Source organism: Lupinus angustifolius, chromosome LG11, assembly GCF_001865875.1.
Source record: "Lupinus angustifolius cultivar Tanjil chromosome LG11, LupAngTanjil_v1.0, whole genome shotgun sequence".
Lineage (NCBI taxonomy): Eukaryota > Viridiplantae > Streptophyta > Magnoliopsida > Fabales > Fabaceae > Lupinus > Lupinus angustifolius.
Window position 1 is genome coordinate 14106267 of NC_032019.1, and position 16374 is coordinate 14122640.

At 33.8% G+C, this 16374-nt stretch overlaps 2 protein-coding genes across 3 annotated transcripts; both read right to left on the reverse strand.

The window, feature by feature from the left end:
• On the reverse strand, nt 504-3356 carry LOC109360851 (protein DMR6-LIKE OXYGENASE 2-like). Its single transcript, XM_019606010.1, has 3 exons — nt 2845-3356; nt 1544-1871; nt 504-861 (listed from the first exon to the last, which is right to left on the reverse strand). Exons 1-3 carry the CDS (start codon nt 3285-3287, stop codon nt 601-603), a joined length of 1032 nt encoding a protein of 343 aa, XP_019461555.1. The 5' UTR covers nt 3288-3356; the 3' UTR covers nt 504-600.
• LOC109360908 lies at nt 6391-13353 on the reverse strand. Of its 2 annotated transcripts, XM_019606122.1 has the most exons (10): nt 13268-13353; nt 13000-13233; nt 11950-12147; nt 10968-11065; nt 8956-9010; nt 8666-8869; nt 8325-8581; nt 7717-7807; nt 7377-7593; nt 6391-6824 (listed from the first exon to the last, which is right to left on the reverse strand). In XM_019606122.1, the coding sequence occupies exons 2-10, from the start codon at nt 13183-13185 to the stop codon at nt 6613-6615; spliced, it is 1518 nt and encodes a 505-aa protein (XP_019461667.1). In that variant the 5' UTR covers nt 13186-13233; nt 13268-13353; the 3' UTR covers nt 6391-6612. The 2 variants fall into 2 exon arrangements, with proteins under 2 accessions (XP_019461667.1, XP_019461666.1); XM_019606121.1 differs by having other exon boundaries at nt 13000-13337.

Here is a 16374-nt window from a genome sequence, read left to right on the forward strand (position 1 = left end):
TTTTGTATTGAAGTTATGTATCAAATTCTCAATTGCTACAGCACTTCTTGTTTACAAGTAACTCCAACTAGTCCATGTTAAATGTTGGCTTCTCAAACCACATATACTATACTCTATATTAGGGTCTGTTTGGAGAGTTGTATGAGAAATTAATTGTTGTTGGTAAACATAGCATGGCATCCATAGCTCTAAACCATTGTTTTAAACTATGCACCACAATCCCCTTACGTGGTTGTAATATTCTGGTTTGATGATGCCAATGTGGCCACATTTAAGCTATACCATACCACATCAAGCTACATTGGACCACATCAAATTGAAAAATATTTTTTTTAATTGCACCAAAATAAATTCACACTGCAACAATTACAATCATAATAACAACAATAATCACCACAACGGCAATATAAAACACTGTTATCAACTTTTGATAGTTCTGTTTATGTTCTCAGGTTTTGTAGAAACTACACATTGCTAATAATTGCAAATAGAATTGCATGAGAAAGGAACCAACACATATTTATTCCTTCTGAAATGAAGAAACAAGCACAAGTTGTTATCCTGAGACATAGATGAAATTGAGAATGCAATTCCAAATAGCTAATCCAAAATCCTGAAGTGATGAATTTGGATGTTCTCCACATCACGCTTCTTGAAATCACTACGGTTTCTGTTAGCAAAGAACTTACCCCAGTTGTATTCTCTATATCTTGCAGGGTTTTGCTCAGTTACAAGTTCCTCCACAGGCTTCACCATAACATCATGAGATGGGAAGAAGAAAAATGGAATTGAATACCTTTCTCTCTCAGTGTTCACCACCACCCTGTGCTCCACACTTTCATACTTGTCATTACTCCAAACCTGCAATGGTATTCAACATTCACCATAGCATTCAGATTGAACCAATTTAATCAAATTGACTTTTGTTATTATGCTTTTAAAGTGCCGTTTCGCCAAGACGTTGGTCTAGTGGTATAAAGCCTCATAGATTCCTAGATAAACCAAAAGATCAATAATTCGATTCCTGAGAGTGAAACATGTTGGGAGAGGCAGTTACACACCCTGACTCCGAAATTGATTAGTTCCTTACCCACAAAATGAGGAGATACCTTGATTATACAAAAATAAATTGTTGTTTTGGTTGTCTTTACAACTACATTGCGAACTGGTTTTGCCGCAATTTTATGCTATTATCCATAATTACGGTAAGCACAATATAACTATAATCTATAATCTTCAAGGATAGATCTAGAAAACATTCAAAATGGATAATAATTTGTTATCTCAAACCATGTCTCATACCAATAACAATGAAGAAATAACAGATCAAATAATGAATATTTAATTTTTTAACTGACATAGACATATTTTCATTAGTGTGACATAATTTGAAACATGATTTACGACTACATATCCTTGTTTATATAAGAAGAGTGGAAGTAGATTATAAAATGAACTAAACATACCCACATGAGAAAGAACTAATTGAATCAATTCTATTGCCCTCTATTGATGATTAAAGCATTATATAATAAGAACAAACCTGAACTATATCTCCGACATTGATGATAAATGCATGTGGGGTAGGTTTAACTGGAATCCATTCACCATCTGATTTTCTCTTAACTTGTAAGCCTCCAACATCATCTTGGGCAAGTACAGTTAAAGCACTAGCATCTTTGTGGTGACCAACACCAAGTGCTAGGTCAGGGAATGGGCATGGAGGATAGTGATTGAGCCTCACCATGCTCAATTGGTCCTTAAAGCAGCCATGGAATTGGTCACCAGCCAAACCCAAGCTTAATGAAATCAGTTCCAATAACTTGTATGCTAGCTTTTCAATTTCTTTAGCATACTCCTGTAATGCTTCCCTAATGAAATTAAACAAAATAGTCAATGTAACCATAACTTTTTCATCATTTAAACACAATTATCTCATTTTTGTAGGTTCTCTTGTACCAAATCGTGATTCTTTTGCGAATTGGTTCCTTATAAGGAACAAACTGAATTTTTACATACAGTTTAAGGAATGATTTGGCTCCCTTTAATCTGCACTCATTTATCATTGGATATCTCTCTTATAGGGAAACAAAAGTTGATTCTAACCTACGAGAAACAACACTAGAAGCGACTATTCAAAGAGCTATAAAAACCCTAATGAATATACCCGTAATATACCGGTATTTGACATAGTAAAGTATCACGTACTATATACCCGATTAACCGCACCCATACTAAAGAGAACCACGTATCAGATGATATGTTTTTAAGCTGTGGTCTGCAACTGTAATCGTGAGAGAAATATTGTGATTGTAATAGTCTTTACAACACAAGACGATTACAATTGCAACCACATCCACACTACTGTTAAACTCACCAATTAGGTATAGAATAATCTGCCCAATGCTTTGATTTTGTCCTAGCTGGTCTTGATTTGAGAAATAGAAGTAAATATTGTTTTTTCTCCAATAACTCAATACTTTTGTCTGTAAATATTACATATTTTATTCCATTCATAAATCTATTTTCTTCTCTATCAGTACTTATCTATTTAAATATTAGTACTAGTTATTGTTTATATCTTATGATTTGAATATACTAAGACAATTCATAATTCCATTGATACAAATACAATTACAGCCATATGATCATAATTTAAAATCAAGTGAGAATTGACAATTCATGATTCCATTGATACAAATACAATTGCAACCATATGATCATAATTGCAATCGTAATTGCAACCATAATTTAAAATCAATTCACAGTGCAATAAATAATCATGTGAAATGAAAGTTTATAGATTTTGAATTTTCCTATAGATCATCATCATCAGAGGATTACCTAAAATCATGAGGATATTGTGGCCACTGATTGGTAAGAACCCTTAGCTCCTTATCATGTAACTCATGAGAAGAAGGAATATGTGTTGAATTCTCAACAAGATAATCAAACACTTCTTTCCAATCCTTTACATTCTTGGTATGTTCTCCATCATGATACCCCATAGAATTAACTTCATCTCTTTTCACTTTCTTCTTCTCTTCTATGCTTTGTTTGAAGAACTTGTCTGCAAAAATCTCAACTTTTTCGCTTACTTCAAATGGAACACCATGGTTGATAACTTGAAAGAAACCCCATTTTTCACATGCTTTGCCAATATTTGAAATGAGTTCTTCTTCATTACTTTGTGAGAGGTCAATTACTGGAATTTCACCAGATTCTAATACCTTCAGTTTGGGACGGTGTTCTGTGGATTGTATGAAAGCTGAATCTATGTCACCCATGTCTTGTTTTTTTTTTCTTCTACTTTCTCAACACAGTTTTCTAGGTAAAACTGATTCAGAACTCAAATTTTACTTTGTTTCATGTTACTATGACACTATGTCATATTGTTATAAGGATTTAATATAGTGTAATTGTTTTTTAAAGTGATATCATTTATAGTTCATATCTTAATAAATAATTATTGTTCATATAAAAATAATTTGGTATATATTCTTATGAAAATATAGAGCTAGATTCCTCTCCAGTAACGGAGAGGACAGTGAGGTGAAAATACATATAAAAATAAAAAAAAATAAAGATATTTTTATCATTTTAATTTATACTGAATTACATTTTTATTCTTTTAATTTATACTGAATTCCATTTTTATCCTTAAATATACATTAAAAAAATTAATTGTAAAAAATATAGTATGTTATAACTAAAAGGTGCAATTGACTAATATTAAAAAAAGGATTAAATTGATACTTGTTTTATATTAGATAATTAAATTATAATTTAAAAATAAGATAAATGATCAAAAATAGTATTTTTGACATATTTTTATTTCAATCTTTTTAATTTTATTTTTAGAATTTTGGGTGAGGAAATTAGATTTGAATTTTTACTCAATTGACTTTTAACCATTATAGGTTTCAATTTGTACAGATGGTAGTTCTACTTTTAAATTATTAAATTATAAAAAATGTAGATTAAATAAGAATGAAATTTTATTCTACAATATAGGTAGATGTTCATAAGCTTTTAAATCTATAAAGACTTATAATTTATTTAGAAAACTATAAAGATTAAAATTTAACTATAAAAATCAAATTTAAATATGGTAAAACCTTGTATTAGTTTAACTTAACTTGCATTTTAATTATTTAATTAAATACATTGAACATGGACGATTTTGAAACTGACAAAATAGGAAGGCCAAACAAAATTGCAAGAAGGACAAATCATTTCAATAACATCTTTAATGTGGACCACATCAACATCATGATTCATGATCAGCTTTATCAACAAATGAAAGATTATATTCTAACTATTACCCTCACAACACCACTGAACTTATGACAAATCAGCTTAACAATAATACAAACAATATTTAATTAGTCACAATGGATATGAACTACACCACCAGACTAATAGTAAAATTATTAAGATATTTAATTGGAAGGGCCTTACCAAACTTTCAACCCACCCTAGTTAATTTCAGATTTCACACTTAAAGTCTAGGGATAGTGGGATCTTTAGTCAAAAGGTACAAACAAAAAATTACAACAAAAATCCAATTTGTTCTCTCAAGTATTTGTTGAGGATTTCTTCTGAATGATAATTTGATCTAAAAAATAATAATGGCAATATATAATACCAAAAATGTCTTTAGTAAAATAATTTGGTCCCTCCAAATTTATCATTTACTAAACATTAATATCTAAATCTTTCTTAATAGTTTCGTCTATCATTTTTCGATCTTCCTATAGAAAATGAACTAACATCATTTTAATCTACTCTCTTTATGATGACCTATCGCTCTCCTCCACATATGTCCAAATCACATAAGGTATGATTCTACCATCTTATCTACAATAGAAACTACTCCATCTTTCTCTTAACATATTCATTTATAATCATATATTGTCTAATGTGTTCACTCTCATTGACTTTTTAATATCCAACATTTAGTCTCGTATAACACTACAAGTCTTATAGTTTTGCGATAAAACTTCCTCTTAAGCTTCAGTGATATGTTTTATCGCAAACACTTCGTCATTACAACCCGCTTGAATGATATGTTTTATATTTATGTCAACTTCGTCATTATCTTGTATTATTGATCCAAAATACCTAAATCTAACGAGTTGTTGTATGATATGATCCACAATCTTTACCTTTATAGTAGATTTTGTCTGCCTTTTATTAAACTTAATATACTTTGTCTTATATTCTCTTTTATTTTGACTTATACACGAAAATTATGTGCTTCTAAAGCTTATCCCAACACTACTAGCTTCATATTTAATTTATCTTTCAAGTCCCCAATAAGACCAATATAAAACAATATGAGTTCAGTGTTGACTCTTGGTGTAGTCATATGACAACAGGTAAATCTTCTAAGACTTTATCTCATGTTCACACGCTTGTTTTGACCTCATTGTATATATTCTTGATTTTTCAAATATAGGCAATTCAAACACTTTTATTCTCTAGAGCTTTTCATAATACATCTATAGGCACCTTAGCATATGTCTTCTCCAAAAGAACGAAGACCATGCGCAAGTCTGTTTGCTTCCTTTAGCATCTCTCTGTCAATCGTTGTAGAAAATATATAATCTCCATAGTCGACTTCCCCAACATAAAACCAAATTGATTTTCAGTGATATGTGTCTTTGTCTAGACCTAAACTCAATTGTCATCTCACATGGCTTCATAGTATATATCTCATGAGTTTAATCCTCCAATGATTTGCACAGTTTTATATATCACCATCTTTCTTATAAATAGGAATTAAATATCTCTCTGTCATGAATTTAATCTAACATCTTATACATCATAATTTCATTTTAAAAACATCTAATGCTGTACACTCTTATAACCTTAAAGGTCTCAATAGGTATATTATCTAAGTACAACCACTTTATCATTTTCCATCCTTTTTAAAACTTCTTTCACTTCTAACCCCCAAGTCTACAATGAAATGTATAATTTTGATCATTATCTTTCACATTTAGTCTATTGAAAAGGAATGAGTCAAGTCCCACATTGAAAAGCTTATTAAAATAATTCTTTCATTTTTCTTTAATATATTTGGCATTCACTAAAACTTCTACATATTTTTAAATGTATTTCACTCGATGAAGTCTATTGCCTTTAGCAAGATTATAGACACTTCTTTCAAGGATGAAATCATCCCATGAAAATTTTCGGGACTAAAATTCGATGGGAAAGAAAATTTGAGACCAAATTAGTATTCCTTCAAAAAGTATCACATCAATTACATAACTCTTCAATCTTTTCCAATAACTACGGCAAGTGACAGTTAATATATGCAATTAATAGATTGTAACTCAAGAAAGTAAGAAACTTTTGGATCTTATGCATATCTAACATCTCTTTATATGATTGAGTGATGTGAGAAATTAAAGAATAAAACAGAACATAACGAATCAATTTAACAGGACACATCTGCCCCAGAAAATATTCAAGAGTAAGAGTGAACAGAATAACTTTCAGTCATGAATCTTGGGTTGCAGTAAATTAAGCATAGTTGAGTTGTACCATACCACTTTTGGAAATAAAGTGCGACTATTTATTTACAAAAAGAAATATAAGTCTTCAAGCAGCATTCATGGAGGTTGAAAGGACAACATAAGCTAAAAATTGCACACCATCCTGGATTTTGTGTATGGCTGTGGTTTGATCAGCTCTAAGGTTTTCAGAGAAGGCACTGGCTTTTTCCTGGACTGAAGTCGGGGGAACGGCTGTGTGGGACTCAGCAGAGACACCTTTAATGGCAGCTTGATAGGCTTCAGTTACATCAGAAATGCCTGATAAATGCACAAATAGCAAAGTGATAAGCAGACTCAGTAGTTGTTACTCCCTCTGGTCTCTTCTACAAATAAATTTAATCAGTTTCACACATATTAAGAGAATCAGTTAAGAGTCAATTAATTGCTTTGATTTAATAAAAAAAATACAAACAATTAAAATTATTATTCAGCATGTGATATATGGGAATTTGTTTTAATTTAAAAAATGGTATTTAAAAACTGTGAAAATAATTAAATTTGCTTATATTTGATACCAAAAGAATATTGATGTTTTTTGCTTATAATTGAGACCAGAGAGATACTTAGGTACCTAGGTAACTCTAGGACGCATTTGTTTAGGATTCTCAAAAAAGTGATTTGAAACATTTGTGAGAAGCAGATTTCAGCTTTTCTTTTCCAGATAAAAATCCAACCAAACAAAAGGGGTACTAGTATATAAGGTAAGGAGTAAATTTTTAATCGAAAAAAACACTTTTTTAAGAAAAGCACTAAACAAACGGAGTCCCAGCATATGATTACAATCAATGATAGTAGCAGCAGACAACCAACCTGTAACGAAACTATTCGAAACTGCTTCCACATATCCTATCATTGTTTGGGCATTTGTTCTTATAATCTCAGCTTTTGCAGAAACATCTTCAGGCCACTCTATGTTCACCTTATTCTCATCATCTTCTCCATCCTCAGTTTTGTTGGCACCAGAAATTATGGACTTGCCAAATGTTAGAAGTTGAGACACCGCAAAACAGCACATTTCAGATAATCGCTGAAGAGGGAAAAAAGGAAATTTTGTAGTCACTTTTATTAACAACAAACCTCGTGGTAAAAAGAAAGAAGGAACTTAATAAATAATAAGAATGGTTCAAATTTTGCTAGCAAATTTTCATACATGAACTCCCTCAGAATGAAGAGATTCTAATCTTCCAGCACTTCTCTGAATTATATCATTAACAGGTAGTCCAGTCAAGGCACTTGTGAAACTGCAAAATGAAATATAAGCATCACATTAGGCATCAATGAGGGCTTCCTCATTCTGTGGGGGTAAATGGTAAGCATGCTTATGTAAAGACCACGACTACATTTTTTAACAAGATCAGAAAGTGTAAGGCATAATAAAAGAATACTTTTAGAGTCTGTTCGTGAATTGATTTCTGGAGGGGAATGAATGGAAGATGAGGGTTTGGGAGCCATGAAATATACTTGTGACATGGCTCCCAACCCAAACCTTTCCTTTCCTTCTCCAAAGAATAACTTTCAAACAGACCCTTAGTAGATTGATAGACAAACAGATCTTGTAGAAGTTTAGCTAACTTGTACTAATCCTATGGCTTTAAGTACATTTTTATGTTCCAAACATTCAAAATACTACATTACGTAGATTTTTTGAACTCCTAGTTCCACACCCTTTCAGATAGAACTACAATACTTAGCACATCAGAAATGGAACACTTTAACACTTCGACACTAATAATCAACACATGGGGCCAGTTAAATTACCCTGCAGCCATATCAGCAGCCTTGCTTACACTTGAATCGTGCAAGCTCTTCATCTCATCACTGCTTCCCTCATTTCCTCTCTTTATTGTCTTTCCTTTGTTTGAACTAGCATTGCTTCCATCAATTTCAGAACTCAAATTAAAAAGTTGTTGGATCTCTTTAAGCTTTGCATCATATTCAGACTTTTGCTCTGCTGATAACTTCGCTTTTCTTCTGTTAAATAACAGGGCATAATGACTAGACAATGCCTCCAGTTCCTGAGAGTATCACTTATGACTTATGAGATGATTTTTTAGAACCATAATCTAAACTGCTGCAATTTAATACCATGATAAAGTTACCTCCAACTGCTCTGGACCTCCATAAATGTAAAAGCATCGATCAAAAGTCATTTCCTCTGATAATTGATCCTCATCGTTTTGTTCTTCACCTTCTTTATAAGCCTTATCAACTTCAATTCCAGTTTCACTGATTAATAGGTCCATTGTCTCCTTGCCCACATATTCAAGAACTTGCATTCCCTTCGCAGTAAAAGCTTTTCCCGTCTGAAACATAAATAAAAATAAGCATGTACATATATGATTATTGATAATAAATTATCATCACATGAAGAATGACGAGTTTTCCAAACCTCTAATATGGAAGGTGCATTAGAGCCTGGAGGGTTTGAAGCTGAATTCTCTAGCCTAAAGAACACGACATTATCCAAGTTAATGGCAGTTAAAAGCAAAATGTGTTGTATAATAGGATTATAGGAAGCAGTCATGTCACTTATGGCATTATCTCAGTATGCTAAGATTAAGCCCTAGTTCAGTGACTTGTATCAGATAGGTAAGGTTGCTGTTAGATTGCAACAGATACTAAGAACAAAATGCAAGAAAGCAGAAACATGCCATGGCTTCAAATATAAAATCATAAACATAAAAAACTAAAGAAATTTAAAATATAACTCATGAAAGTAGTGCCAGCATTACAGGAAAATTAGTATATCTGGAGCCTTTTGGCATAATAGCAGTGACAGTGACAAAACAATATCAAAAGGGCAGCCCAGTGCACGAGGTCCCACCAGGTGGGGTATGGGGAGGAGATGTACAATATTTAATTCTAAAAGCATCTAGGAAGAATACCCAACCTGGTAGTGGCACATTAACATAGAAGCATGCAGGTTAACATTTCACCTAATGGAGGACAACAAGCCTCCAGCAGCAAAACCCAAAGCCAATAAATAAAGACAGGCAAAGAAAATGAGGGGCGTTTGGACATTCTTGTTTGTATTTACTGAAACCTGACAAAATATATTGGATGGCTTGTGTCATTTTTTGCTTAGCAATCCAGAGGTTATTTTAGCATAGAAACAGTGCAGATAGCTGCATATCCACAGTCCACGCATGATAGGAACTGAAGTTCTCCAACTAATATTAATCCAACAAACAGGAGCCCAGCTCCTTACAACAAAAGGAAGTCCTCTGGAAAACCAGAGACAGCTAACACAAACGATAGAACAATAAGGATCAGCAATGATGCAGTTATTCCCATGCTAAAGGCCATGCTACAACTTATCCCAAATTCAAGATACCCCCTCCTGTTCTCTACAACCTACCTATATACCCGTTGCTTCGCCCACTCATCTTATGCCACAGGTGCATCCTGTTACATTCTCTCTCTCTCTTCCAACTGATTCCTCCGCTCCTATTCACATGAGTCAATGGCCCATCAAGACCCGTTAGCGCCTTTAAACACATCAAAATGCCTTGCTAAGCATATAAGTGAAGCACAAGAACTGTTAGTGCACCACTTAATGCTACACTATGGTGGTCGGAATAGCCCACTATTCACAACTATATTGAACTCATGCATGACTAAAATTTGCACATGTAGAAGAACGGCATATTGTAATTATAACTGAAATAACATTTATCACTTTGAATTGTAGAAATATTTTCTATATGAAGCAGATTTATGTCATTTCACCAATGCAAGGCTTAAAAGATGCACCAGTATGTCTCTACTCCTTTATCTGCGACTAGGTAGCACAGCCGAATAATAACCATAGAAGAAGCTAACCATCACTTACAGGGGCAGTTCTCTTCTATATAGTTTAAGTACAAAGAATAAACACATATGGACTGGAGGAGGGAGAAGGTTAAACAAAGAAGTCCCCAGTACCTTTGGAGTCAAGTGGGAAACTATACATCAAAGCATACAAACCCTAAGTGGAAGTAACATTGTTCAATGGCTAACCCAACCAAAAACTTTTGTTTTCAGTTACTTCTATGAGGATTTCTTAGCCTCTGCTTTTATAATCTTCTTTCTTTTCTCTACTAAAGTTTATTCTTTTATCCCAAAAAAAGTATAACTTCTAATATTTATGTACACTTGTACAGAAAAGGGTCACTTACTTAACAATAAAGTGGGATTAGTGGCTTATAGGTCCTTTTCGAAAGTGAAACACATGTTTGTTCATGTAATTCTCAATAAAAGATTGCACAATACACTAGTAACATGATTTTGAATACCATAACTGTTTATTTCCATCAACATATCTAGAAATCTCCATCAGGAGAATGATCAGTGACTACAGTAACATGGCAACTCCGAAGAAGATTGAAGTAACAAAAAATCATTTGAAGGTAATAATCAAACCTGTGAACCCAATCACTGCCCCCCTTCCATGCACTTCCCAAAGCACTCCATGCTCCAGAAGCAAAATTCTCCACAGAATGATCAATAACCTTCAAACCCTGCAAACATTAAGGAGCTCAAGTATAAGTGCTTAATCCATAAAATACATACCAGTAAATGCATAAAATTAACATCTAGACATACAGAATATTATTTTCCCCAAATACAATTGCAGGATGACATTAACCATGAACACTGTTGATTGTAGTGTACGAAGCATAGATACTGACATGTGGTTAGGGGTACTGGCAAGACCCCAAATCCCAATTCTATTTCCTACTCACGAACTGTGTCTTCTCACTGGCTAGGTGAGAGAGGGTGGCCTGACAGTGAAAAACATTGTGGATTACTTAGGGCAAGTGGTAATGGCAACTAAGTAATTGAACTTGGGTAATAGGTTACTGGGTTTACCACTATTTTTTATTTTAAAGCTTAAATGCTAATTGAGTTTTTTAATTAAAAATCGACAAGTTCCACTGTGTCCAACATGTCCCCTCTGTGTCCTACTGTGCCCGAGCTGTGTCCAAGGTGGTAAAATTCTAATCTGACACTTACGGACAAGTATGACACATTTACCATACGTGTATCATTGTGTGTGTGACACAGACATGGCACCAAAATGGTATACATTCTTCATAGACTATAATTCATCAGGAGAATTGAGACATAACCAGACCTTTCGAGGCAAGATGACACCTATTAAAGCATAGGCTAGAAGTTGAATTAAGAACGACCTTCAATCACCAATCAGCAGAAAATATATCAACGTAAAAGATAAGAAGAAAGGATAGTGAACAGGAAATTTTGAATATTAATTAATTCTTTCCAAAGATATGTGAATGAACCCACATAGTATATGCAGACAAAAATGCTGAACCACTTTTATATGAAAAATCCATTTAAGGTTTAACATCAAGATCACAAATTAATCCCCAATGCTTGCCTGGCTAAGTATTGAATCATCGCTAGCTTTCTCCAATCTTTCCAAAGCAGCTTTTCGCCGTTTGTCATCCTCATCTCCATTTTCCTTTTCAGCTGGAGATCCTTCACCCCCGTTGTCCTCTTTGGAAGATTCTGAATCTTCAGCATTAATTTTCAATTCTGCAATGCTCTTTGATGCTGTCTCAGCAACTGCAGCGGCCTGCATTTTGAAAGCAGGATGAATTGGCAAATGCTTACAATTAGAGGCAAAGGCAAATCAAGAAAAAACTCTAAATAAAGCCATTAAAAAGAACATAGATTTAAATGGCCTTTTTGAATGCTTTCTTTCTGACCAAACACAACAGCATGTTTGACCCATGTATACGACCTGAGAAAGGGCTTCAGTTGTTGAGGAAGCAAAGATGCAAAACAATAACACATAGATACTACACAACATAGACAAGAGGATGCACCCAATTTTAAAGATTATAGAACATGACAATCTATGATTTAAGATACAAAAGTGAAATAAATAAACATGAAAACTCATATCAAATCGGCGCGTTGGTTTTAAAAGTTAGCCTGAGTCAATGTACACATAGCAAAATGTTAACAGTAACACTTAACATTTATCCAATTATTGTAACATTTCCATCCATAACTGCCTTAAAATTATAAGAAGTGTATGTAAATAATTATATAATACAATTAAGAGTGTCCCAAAATGCCCAAAGTTTCCGGTACCCAATGCATACAGACCCAACAACTATTTTGAAGCACCCATGATTCATTACTTAACCCAAATCCCAAAGACAAATGCAAAATTTTCCACCTCTTCAATTCCCACATGTCCATTGTAACTCTTACCAATCATAACCCTTAAATAGTGTTCCTCAAAATAATCTACACACTATAAAACCCTACATTGAGATTCAACACTGACGAAATCCACTATCAAAGAAATCATAGTAACACTGAATTGTCACCGAAACTTAACTGTAACCACAAATCAAAAACTACTTCACAAAATTAAAATGAAAAGGAATAAAGAAGCATTCATTTCGAACCGTACATTGCGAGAGATCTCTTCCGCGGCGACAGTGGCAGCTTTCTGAAGATCGGTGAGAAATGAAAGCGGAGATAAGCCCCAGCCGCCCCAATATCCGGCGGTAGCCGGAGATTTGGGGTCTAGTTGTTGTTTAACTTCGTCGCCGTCGTCGTCGTTTTTCTTGTTCAGGGACTGCGTTTTGTCATCCATTTCCTTTTTCGGAGATTGAAGTTGGAATATTCTTTAGATCAGTTTGTGAAATCAAAGTAGTTAATGAAATTATTGTTCATTCTCCAAAAACATTAGATTTCGATCTGATATTGCAATATTTGTAAGCAAATCGAATGAAATGCAAGGGTCCTCTTAACCTATTCAATTCAGAGATATATATAATACTAAATGTATATCAATTTTATATATTATTATTATCCCTCTTATTAATCACGAATTTCGTGTATGCCAGTGAATATTGCATGATACTACATATTCAATTTTTTATATATTTCATTTTTTAGAATTAGAATGTATTTGTTGTGTTTGGTATATTTTATATTATATTTTTTGTATGTTTATGATAATGATTAATTTAAGGTAAGATATGTGGTTAATTAATGTGTTGGTAGTGGTTGCTTAGGATTATATGATTTTTTTGAAAAAATTAAATAATGTTAAAGGTAAAATCGGAAGTGAAAATTACACCATGGGAAAAAGTTATTTCAAGTTTTAGCTTTATATATAACTAGCGTGTTGACATGCACTGTCATGTCTGTCAACCCGCTTTCCTATCATTTGTAATGTATAGTTTATATTTGATAAATTCAAATATAATTTTTTGCGCCAAATTTACGGTTGAATTTATTCAATTAGTCTAATATTCAATTTTTTAAATACGCTTTTAAAATAAGAAGATAATAAGAAAATAATATTATATGATTTTTTGGTAGAAATAAAAAGATATTGAGGGGTTATTTTGGGAAAACACAAACATCATGATGTAATTTGTGTTTTCCCTTTATTAATAGTATATAGATATATAGATATAGATATAGATAGTATAGATATAAATGTTTATTTAATTATCAATTGACTCTCATGGTAATATATTTATGTATTATGTATAAATTTTTAAATTAGAAATAAATATTATATTAATCATTTTATAGTTATTTTTAATTGTCTTTTGACCACAAATTTCAGAATTTGATTTGATTTATATTTTTAACTGTCTTTTTACCACAAATTTCAGAATTGGATTTGATTTATAAGAGAAATTAATATTACCTAATGTATTTTAATAAATGTTTTGTATAGAAGGAAAATTTTAACAGGCTAATATATTCTTAATTACAAATTAATAAAGTATTAGTCTAATAATAAAAGATCAATTAAGTTAGATTTAGAGAGATTAAAGATCAAATGTATTATTCTAATAGTAATATTTGTTGAAATGACAGTTATGCATTCTAAAAGGGTTAATTTTTCACCATTAAGGTGAATATATATAAGATATTAGCAACAATATCCTTAATTAGAAATAACAATTATTGAAGGATGTGTTTGAAACAATATACAAGGTAAACTCACTCGTAAATCTAGGTGTAAACTTTATTGATGGGAAAAACCACTCATTTAGCAACAAGACGTTGATATAATGGTGTAAGGTCTCACTAGTTAGTTCTCAAGGATATCCAAAAGGTCAAGAGTTCGACTACTGTGAGCAATATTTGTTGGGAGGGATATAAGAATTTCTTATTTTGTTACCGCAATCATTCATTATTAATTTATCAATCATTATTAAATCTTAAATAAAAGTATTAAACATTATTCTATCCCGGTCATGACTGGACAATTATACATCCGTCCCGACCATAGCATTCATTACCCCACATAATCACGGTTGCCCGCCACAATGGACCCACTTGTAATGGAAGCTATAAATGCTCCTGACACAACATTAACATCTCTGACCCACCATTTAATGCACCTCTGACCCACCATTTAATGCGCCTTTGACTCGCCTCCAATGTCACATAGTAGATCGCCTGCCACGCCGCCTGCATATTCCACATGTGCCCGACAATTCGACAAAAGTAGATTCATAGGACAAGAAAGGACGACCTGGATACGTTCTTTATGCCCGTTAGATGCTGACCAATGACCAGATGTCATCTCATCATTCCCTAAGCTCTATAAATAGGAGATCATACAAGGACTATATTTAATTCTCATTCCCTCATTTATTGCGACAATTATTGCTCTAACTTCTCTCTTATTTACTCCCTTTATCTCTCTAGAATATTCCACTGACTTGATCGTTGGAGAACCTTTTTAGGTACCTCCCCGGTGGGTCTAGACGATAATCTGACCAAATTACCTAATCTCCTACATCCTGTCGGACATACTCTATATACCATCCATCCTCGGCTTCCGATCATCCACTCTTAACAGTAAAAAGCATTGTCACCGTCTATGGCTTACCTACAAAATGGTGAATCACTCAACCCGAATCATGACACCCCTTCCATTGAACCCCCAGCAATAGTACAACCATCTCACCAGGCTAGCCAAAGTCATCCTCTAAACACCACCAGAAGCACCCACTACCCAACAACTCATCCACATGATCCAAACTCAAGGCCAAATTATCCAACAACAAGCCCAAATACTAGTCGAACTTCACCAGCATAGACCAGAAGCCAATAATGGACCCTCGCAGCCAGTTGCCGATGAACACTCCGCTGAATCTGTCGAAACGTCTAGGCTAATAGCCCCCCAAACACGAAAACTACTCAGATAACCCAGCCTCCCAACCACAACTCCTCACGAGCAAGACATCCTTTCATAGAGACCATCATGTCTTCCCCACTCCCTAAACACCTTACCCGACCCAACAACATCGACAAGTACGATGGAACAAGTGACCCACTAGCATTTAGATGCCTTTGAAGCCTCAATGCTCTTCCATGGGGCCACCGACCCCATCATGTGTCGAGCATTTCCCCTCATTCTGAAATGTGCTGCCTTGTAGTGGTTTACTCAGCTCACACCAAATAGTATCGATCAATGGGCCACCATCGCCAACGGAATCAACATCCTCTTCATAGCAAGCAAAAAGCAACATTGCTCTTCCTACACCCTGTCCGGTATACGGTAGGAGTCCCATGAGCCCCTCCGAGCTTACCTAGACAGATTCAAATCAGAGGCCATGAAAGTTTGCACCCTGAGCCCTGAGGTGGTGATGCATATTTTAGTGACAGGCTTGCAGGATGGCCTCTTCAGACAGGAATTGGCTAAATATTCAGACCTCACAATGGAAGAACTTCGATCTAACGCTCAACAATTCATCAATCTGGAAGAAACACATCCTAACCGCCCATCCACCGAGCATAGAGAATACCA

Coding starts and splice junctions, on each gene's coding strand:
- LOC109360851 (XM_019606010.1), bottom strand. CDS start 3,287: ATGGGTGACATAGATTCAGCTTTCATACAATCCACAGAACACCGTCCC. Junction 1,872..2,844: donor CAATATCCTCATGATTTTAG/GTAATCCTCTGA, acceptor TAATTTCATTAG/GGAAGCATTACAGGAGTATG. Junction 862..1,543: donor ATGTCGGAGATATAGTTCAG/GTTTGTTCTTAT, acceptor ATACCATTGCAG/GTTTGGAGTAATGACAAGTA.
- LOC109360908 (XM_019606122.1), bottom strand. CDS start 13,185: ATGGATGACAAAACGCAGTCCCTGAACAAGAAAAACGACGACGACGGC. Junction 8,870..8,955: donor ATGCACCTTCCATATTAGAG/GTTTGGAAAACT, acceptor TTTATGTTTCAG/ACGGGAAAAGCTTTTACTGC. Junction 7,594..7,716: donor TTCATTCTGAGGGAGTTCAT/GTATGAAAATTT, acceptor TTCCCTCTTCAG/CGATTATCTGAAATGTGCTG.